Raw genomic sequence first — 8,496 nt, 5'->3', positions numbered from 1 at the left:
ATGCAGCGTTTCAGAGAAGGTATTCATATTCGTACAATGAAAGCCAAGAGGAAGGTGGAGGAGATCTCCAAAAAGGACGTCCAAGCTTTCTTCAAGAAGAACACCTTTGTACTCTTCACAGTGGGGGCTGTTATTGTAGGTGGGTATGTTACTCAAACATGGTCAGAATTCAATCTTGTGGAGTTTTGTCAGGATTGAGGAGGTTTGCTCTCTCTGCAGGTATCATTCTAGGATTCACACTGCGCCCATATAAGATGACCTACCGTGAGGTGAAGTACTTCTCTTTTCCAGGAGAGCTGTTAATGAGAATGCTTCAGATGCTCGTTCTCCCCTTACTGGTTTCCAGTTTAATAACAGGTACAGCATTCTCTTACCATATCATACATGTAAAGATTCTCTTCTTACACACATTTCCACCCTTCACCAGGAATGGCAGCTTTGGACAGCAAAGCCTCAGGAAAAATGGGCATGAGAGCTGTTATTTACTACATGACCACGACCTTTATTGCAGTTTTCATTGGTATCATAATCGTCCTCATCATCCACCCAGGAAAAGGATCAAAAGATGAGTTTGGAAAGCAGCAGACGATAGAAGAAGTCAGTCCAGCTGATGCCTTCTTAGATTTGATCAGGTAACCTGCACACTTCAACCAAAATAATGATGTTTGTCAGTAACTTCTGAACTTATTCCTTTCACTCGCTCATTCCTCATTGCAGAAATATGTTTCCACCAAACTTGGTCCAGGCATGCACACAGCAGGTAACATTTATTATTTACACTAAGATAATAAGACTTTCTATCTGTAAACTCTGAAAACAGCTAAACATTTGTCCAAAAATATTTGAGTGTTCCCAAAATAATATGGCACTATCCATATTAGATCATGCCATATTTAATGAGTAGAATATACTGTGTAATGAGGTGATACTATGCAACAATCAGCTAAATTTCTAGGCAAAAGGTGAGTGCAATAAAAAAGACAAAAATAGTTCTCATTCCCAATCAATACTAAGTAGCACACTGTTCATTTCAGAAAGTGAACAGTGGACAAAGCGATAGACGATGAATGAATGAATGAATGAATGAATGAATGAATGAATGAATGAATGAATGAATGAATGAATGAATGAATGAATGATGTGTTATAGGAGAAGGCTAACAAGTGAATGTCCTGTGGGGAATACTCTGAAACTGCGGGGTAGCAGGGTTGTAGCTATGAACCAACCAATGTCTATTTAACCATTCGTCAAAGTTTCCCCTTGTCTCCCATTCTTGTGGTATTCATGGATAGGATCATAAAGCACAGTGGAGATGAGAAGAACGTCCATTTGGGTGAAATTAGGATCACATTTCTGCAGTCTGCAAAAATATATCTACTCTTTATCTTCAGGAATGGGAAAATCAAATGTGAGATGGATAGTGTGTTTAGTGTGGCATCACCTGTAATGCAGGTATATTAGATGATTGTGGTGAAAGTTACCCATCAACGTAAGTTCCAAACAAAGCTCTGTGGTGGTAAGAATGAGACTGTTTAGACGAGCAGCTGAAACAATCTTCTACCTTCAGTAGGGTAGCTGGAATCAAACTTAAGGACAAGGAGGGAGATCAGGGCAGAGTCACTGGTGTTTCAGGCATCTGGTCAGGATACATCCTGGGTGCTTCCCTTTGGTGGATTTCTTGGCACTTTCAACTAGGAGGAGACCCAAGGATAAACCCAGACCTCAATTGAGAGACTATGTATTTCATCTAGACTGGAGGCACCATGGTATCCCTCAGGAGGAACTGGAAGAGATATGTCTGGAATACTCTGTTACCCTGGTGCCTCCATGACCTAGGCTTGGATATGCAGACCCGATAATGGGTAGATTCAAATGTCTTCAGGTTGAGAAGACATTTGGGGAAGGCAAGACACTGAAATGAGCTGCAGCTACAGCAACAACAGTTAAAGTGAAGGAAAATGTCTGATAATATGACGTAACCTCAACATTTAACTTGTCTTATTCTCCAGTTCAAAACTAAATATGGAAAGCGAGTGTTTCATGTGACCGTGACGATGAATGATACCATCTTCAACTCGACCAATGGCACTCAGGAGATCATGAAGCTCGCCCGGGAGGAAGTGATCCCACTGCCGGGGCAGGTGAATGGGGTCAATGCCCTTGGGCTGGTGGTCTTTTCTATGTGCTTTGGTCTAATAATCGGCAACATGAAGGAGCAGGGCCAGCTCCTGAGGGACTTCTTTGACAGCCTCAACGATGCTATCATGCGCCTGGTGGCCATCATCATGTGGTAAGAATCAGTCTCACTGGGAGGCATTTATTACTGAACAAATATCATCCTTACACTATTCTTCTGCTCTTGTCAGGTATGCTCCTATTGGTATTCTGTTCTTGATTGCTGGGAAAATCGTAGAGATGGATGATCTGACGCAGATGGGTGGCCAGCTAGGAATGTATACCATCACAGTTATAATCGGCCTGCTGATTCATGGTGTTCTGATTCTCCCCACTCTTTATTTTGCAATCACGAGGCAAAACCCATTTATCTTCATTGCTGGGCTCGTACAAGCTCTGGTCACAGCCCTGGGAACCTCCTCCAGGTGAGTTGTGTCGTCTAACAGTGATATACAGCTGTGTGTCTGAGTGTCTCACTTTGAAATGACACGCTACAAGCACACGTCCAGAAATAAATAAGCTGCAAAAATAACCAAAGGTGAAGTGAAAGTATTAACTATATGGATACACAAAAACAGACAAACAAACCAGTATTACTGTAATAGTATCTGACTGTAAATTAGTGGGTGAATAAATAGTACAGTCAAACCTATTGTTAATGTCTACCTTTACTTTTTTAATGATACGATACTTGTCTTCTTTTTTCTATTTAAAAACTTTTTTATTACCTATCTATATGTATTTTTGATTTGTTTTGTGCTCCATACGAGGAATCCACTGATAATCACAAACGGCCATTAAACTTAGAAACCTGTTTTCTGGACAGTCTTTGCACATCCACTGGAAGTGAAGAGCCAAACTAACAACAACCGATCAACTGGTGACTTCACATTGAACAATTGTTATTGAAAATAGGTACATCAGACATCTCTGGACTAAGAGCACCACTGAGCTGCTAACACCAAATATCTCTGTTATGAAAGATGACATGATATTTTAGTGATTATAGTTGTCATCCACCTTATTTGGTACACTAGCTGAAATTCTAATAAGCCAATTATAGGTCCGCAACTCAAAGCTTTTCAGCACAAAGAGTCAAGATAATCTCCAACAGTTCAGAATGTGGAAGAAATGTTACTTCAAATGACTTTGAATGTGGCATGATGTCAGAAGGGTTGTTCTGAGTGTTTCAGATGCTTCTCATTTACAACCATCTCTAAGGTTCACTGGTAATAGTCAATGAAAGAGAAAACACCTAGTCAGCAACAGTTCTGTGGGTAAAAAGTGAGTTGCATCATGGTTGGGCAACAACCGACCTACAGGAACTGTCAGATGTTACCATGTGAATGTGGACCACAAGCTCCCAGGAGCTCTGAGCTCCAGCGCCTTGTTTAATCTAGAGTGAACCCTCTCCGGTAAAGAGGTTCATTATTTCTACTGTTAACCGTATCTTTTCCATCCCTCATGCCCCAGCTCGGCCACCCTCCCCGTTACCTTCAAATGTCTGGAGGAGAACAACAAAATCGACAAGCGAATCACGCGGTTCGTGCTGCCCGTCGGCGCCACCATCAACATGGATGGAACAGCTCTGTACGAGGCGCTGGCAGCCATCTTCATCGCACAGGTGAACAATGTGGAGATGAATTTCGGTCAGATCATCACAATCAGGTAAAAATTAATGAACGGGAATAATTCCTCTTATCAACGACAACAGAACATATAAACATCTGTGTTTCTCTATAATCCAGTATTACAGCGACTGCAGCCAGTATTGGAGCAGCGGGCATCCCTCAGGCAGGCTTGGTCACCATGGTGATTGTGCTGACATCTGTTGGACTTCCTACTGATGACATCACTCTCATCATTGCAGTTGACTGGTTCCTGTGAGTGTCCATCTCTACGGTGACCAGAGACAGATTGTGTTGTGTAGAGCACTAACTCTAACCTACATCCCTGCTCCAGCTATCTGTGTGGTCTAACAGGTCAAAAGCTCTATATATTACTACCTAGTGACACACTTCTGTCTCCCTGTAGTCCTGGACTATATTTTTTTGTATTGAATCATTTTTGCAAAGAGTTTCAACATAGTAACATAATTAGGTTTCTCAAATTAATCATTTAAATTAGAATACCCTTCCCAGAAATTACTCATCTAACTGGGGTAATAAGAATAAAAACTCTTCTGTCCTCTGACTAGGATGGACTGAATCTGAACGCAAATCTCACTCTCAACACTATTAATTAAGTAGAACACATAATAAAATGAGAAAGGTCAGTATGTTCTAAAGGTGAGGCCTGGTTTGCCCAGAAGTGCGTAAATCTGTAAATTATGGCTATTTTTGAGAAAATTATGTAATTTCACTGGAGATAAGTTTGGTTTATTCAGGATAGCATCCGAGATTAAAGTCATCAGGACTTCAGTGTGTTACAATCTTCTAGACTGAAGTTTGAGTATTTGACTGAAAAGTGTGTTGCCTTCCCAGAACAATTTAAAAACAAAAAATTAATTTAGTTAATTTTTTTCCGGACACGTTAATATAACAGACTTCACACCTTCATCACATTTACAACATCAACAACAACATCAGGGAAAAAAGGGCTGACGGGTAGAAGCCATTAGGTTTGTGAAATCACCGCCCCCCAGAATCAACAAACATCTCTCTCATTACGTCATCCAGTGAATTCTGACAGACGTTCATACCCTTATCCACTTCCAGACATTAGCCTTTACCCTAGAGTATAACCATGGTTACGTTCTTCCTAGGAACACAAGGTTTGTTACCATCATAGATGGTCAAAACAGGAAGTTGACCTTACCGGTGTTCTCCACAAGAATATAATGATCATATTCACCTGTTTCAGCAGACAGGTAATCTCCTTTGTTGCTGAAATTGTAAAAGTTTTGTAGAGAAAGTAGAATTAGATTTAAAATATGAGAAATTATTCAAGAAATTTGACCAAGCTGACTCAGTGGATACGTTTAGTGGCTTTTATAATGTCACAACATAAAAGTATATCCACTGTATGTTTTCACTTCATGTTCAGTCCTGGGTTCAGTGCATTACAGATCTTTCCCCTGACTATTAGTAGTCTGACAGCACGTGTATATTGTGAGCGATTGTTTTAAATTATTATTAATAGTTATTAAAATGTAGTTTTCGTCCCGGTCCTGGAACACTGGACCAGCTCTACACTCTCCATCCAGTGCTCGAGGGTTCGTGGGAGTTTGCCCAACCAGTCCACATGTGTTTTGTGGACCTGGAGAAGACATTCGATCGTGTCCCTCGTGGTATCTTGTGGGGGGTGCTTCGGGAGTATGGGGTCCGGGGCCCTTTGCTGAGGGCTGTCCGGTCCCTGTATGACCGAAGCCAGAGCTTGGTTCACATCACCGGCAGTAAGTCAGACCTGTTCCAGGTGCATGTTGGACTCTGGCAAGGCTGCCCTCTATCACCGGTTCTGTTCATAATCTTTATGGACAGAATTTCTAGGTGCAGCCAGGATCCGGAGGGGGTCCGGTTTGGGGACCAAAGGATTTCATCTCTGCTTTTTGCAGACGATGTTGTCCTGTTGGCCTCATCAAACCTGGACCTTCAGCTGCACTGGGACGGTTTGGAGCTGAGTGACGTGAGTGGGATGAGGATCCGCATCTCTAAATCCGAGGCCATGGTTCTGGACAGGAAAAGGGTGGTGTGCCCTCTTCAGGTCGGTGGAGAGTCTTTGCCTCAAGAGGAGGGGTTTAAGTATCTTAGGGTCTTGTTCTCTGTATAGGTCTGTGGTGGTGAAGAAGGAGCTGAGTCGTTAGACGAAGCTCTGGATTTACCGGTCAATCTACGTTCCTACTCTCACCTATGGTCAGGAGCTTTGGGTCATGACCGAAAGGACAAGATCCCGGATACAAGCGGTTGAAACGAGTTTCCTCCGTAGAGTGGGGGGGCGCACCCTTAGAGATAGGGTGAGGAGCTCAGTCACCAGGGAGGAGCTCAGAGTAGAGCCGCTGCTCCTCCACCTCGAGCGGAGCCAGCTGAGGTGGCTCAGGCATCTGTTCAGGATGCCTCCTGGACGCCTCCCTGGGGAGGTGTTCCGGGCATGTTCCACCAGAAGGAGACCTGGAGGAAGACCTAGGACACGCTGGAGGGACTATGTCTCTCAGCTGGCCTGGGAACGCCTCGGGCTCCCCCTGGAGGAGCTGGAGGACGTGTCTGGGGAGAGGGAAGTATGGGCATCCCTGTTGAGACTGTTGCCCCCGCGACCTGGCCCCGATAGGCGGTAGATGATGGATGGATGGATGGGTTATTGAAAAAACTGCATTAATCGGAATGAGTGTGTAGAGGCATACGTAAGAAAAGAGGAATAAAACAAACGAGAGCACAATAAAAAGAGAAGACGGGAGAAGATGCTCTCATGCTGCGTTTGAGTTGTATTTGTATGAACCGTTCAGCACAGCCACCTGATGGGATCTCACATGTACAGTAATTCCAATGTTTGCTCGTCAGATGTCTACATTTACATGAGACTTAAAAAGTTGAGTTCCCACTAATTAGACCATTTATTCTGTATTTTCTCTGTATTGAAGGGACCGTCTGCGCACCACCACCAATGTTTTGGGCGATTCTATTGGAGCTGGCATTGTGGAGTTCCTGTCTAGACACGAGCTTCGCAGCAAAGATGTAGAGATGGGAAACTCCGTCCTGGAGGAGAGGAAGAAACCTTACAAGCTCATATCTCAGGAAAGTGATTTTGAAAATGACAAATCGTTTGAGTCAAATATGTAGCTCAACCCTTAACATTTGTCAACTGATACAGAGACGTACAGCTGGTTCTGTTAGTGGAGTGCGTGTTAACAGCTTTACTGTCTTTATTCATTAACATTCCTTTATTGCTCTGACACTGAAGAGATTTTTTACACAAATTTTTCATCTAAACTTACAATAACATCCTGCTGGCTGAGACACAGCTTCATGTTTCTACAACATGACATCCAGTAATCCCTTGCTTATTCCCGCTTCAAGATGAACGGCTTCACTACATTGCAGATTTTTCATAGGTAGTCACGTGATGCCATACGCACGTGCTATTGGCTGACAGCATCCGTGGGCGCGCTGCGTTCTGACTCACGGTTCCTCTTGCTACTTTTCTTTAAAACAAAAGTGCTTCAAACAGTCTCAGAGTGTTTTAAAGGTAACGCAGATAGAAGGTGGTTTAATATCAGTATGGGGGGGTTCATAAATGTTTAAATTTCCATAAATAATAAAACAAATAGTTTGTCGCTATATCTCAGAATTTCCTTTTTCACAGGTGGTCTTGAAGGCGTTAACTGAGGGATTATTGTATACTCTCAGTTAAACCTAGGTAGCATGGCGAGCTTCAAACGTTAATTCAACATATTTCATACCGTCCTGATTTGCATCAATAGCTGTATTCTGACTGATAATTCACTATCCAACACTACAGGAAGGCAGAAAACACAACGTACATTAAAGTTGGGTAGTTAATGATGTTGGTCAGGGATAGGCCTGGGGTTCGTGTCATGACCACCTCTGTAGAACTGAGGCTTGTGCACTCCCCACAGCGTTCATTAGGGAACACGAGACAACTACTATCTACAATGGTGTTAATGATGTTGTAATAGCTACACCGGTGGGCAGTACTATGTGTCTTCTTACATGTAGTGCCATCTTCTCACCCCATTGTGGCACTGACTCTGTCCCATAATGCAATTTTGTTTTTGTGTGTGTCTTTCAAATTTTATTACAAAAATGACCATTTTACTGTAGATGTGAGCCTAGTGAATGTTTTGGGTGTTTAGGGTTGTTTAAGTTTTTGTTACTTTAAACATCACTAAAAAAATGTTTAAAAAAAAGTGGGAAAATTGCCTGTTTCCATTTTTTACCCCTGAAAATGTTAGACATTGTTTTGGGTGATTTCAAGCAAAAAATGTGTCTCCAAAAATAAAGTGGGTATGTGCTCATTTATTCTTGTCTTAATTCCTTTCCATATCTAACATTAAACTATAACTGTCTGGTGGAATGGCTCTTTATCTGTGAAATCAAACGTCCCCTGGGACGCAACATCGTGGCCCAGATGACTGCACTACAAGCTGTGATTTTCAGCTAAGCAATGTCTTCTCTCTTCTGGGGAAGGTCAACCTAACTGCACCGGCTCAGACCATCTGCTGCTGGTATCCAAACAGAGGTGGAGGCCAGGCAGTTCAGGGAATTCTCAGCAAACCTCCCAACTTCTTCTTGGAGAAATACCATGTTCCACTGCTGCTGAATGGCCATCGCCTGCATAGCCTTCACCAAGAAGGCAAGCTGTGACCGT

The 8,496-nt window shown here is 42.7% G+C and overlaps 1 protein-coding gene across 1 annotated transcript; it reads left to right on the top strand.

Moving 5' to 3' along the window:
• LOC137608358 (excitatory amino acid transporter 1-like) lies at positions 1-6,947 on the top strand. The gene is made up of 9 exons (XM_068334677.1): positions 1-139; positions 220-357; positions 428-632; positions 718-760; positions 2,010-2,290; positions 2,367-2,600; positions 3,649-3,843; positions 3,924-4,058; positions 6,749-6,947. Exons 1-9 carry the CDS (start codon positions 1-3, stop codon positions 6,945-6,947), a joined length of 1,569 nt encoding a protein of 522 aa, XP_068190778.1.
• The last annotated feature ends 1,549 nt before the right edge of the window (positions 6,948-8,496 follow it).

This window comes from Antennarius striatus, chromosome 15 (assembly GCF_040054535.1).
Source record: "Antennarius striatus isolate MH-2024 chromosome 15, ASM4005453v1, whole genome shotgun sequence".
NCBI lineage: Eukaryota > Metazoa > Chordata > Actinopteri > Lophiiformes > Antennariidae > Antennarius > Antennarius striatus.
Note: the sequence above shows the minus strand (reverse complement) of the source record. Positions and strands in the feature narration are given on the sequence as shown.

Bases quoted from the DNA above. Each gene is read 5' to 3' on its own strand.
- LOC137608358 (XM_068334677.1), top strand. From the start codon at position 1: ATGCAGCGTTTCAGAGAAGGTATTCATATTCGTACAATGAAAGCCAAG. The intron at 633-717 runs GTAACCTGCACA...TCCTCATTGCAG, and splicing joins GCCTTCTTAGATTTGATCAG to AAATATGTTTCCACCAAACT. The intron at 2,291-2,366 runs GTAAGAATCAGT...TGCTCTTGTCAG, and splicing joins CTGGTGGCCATCATCATGTG to GTATGCTCCTATTGGTATTC.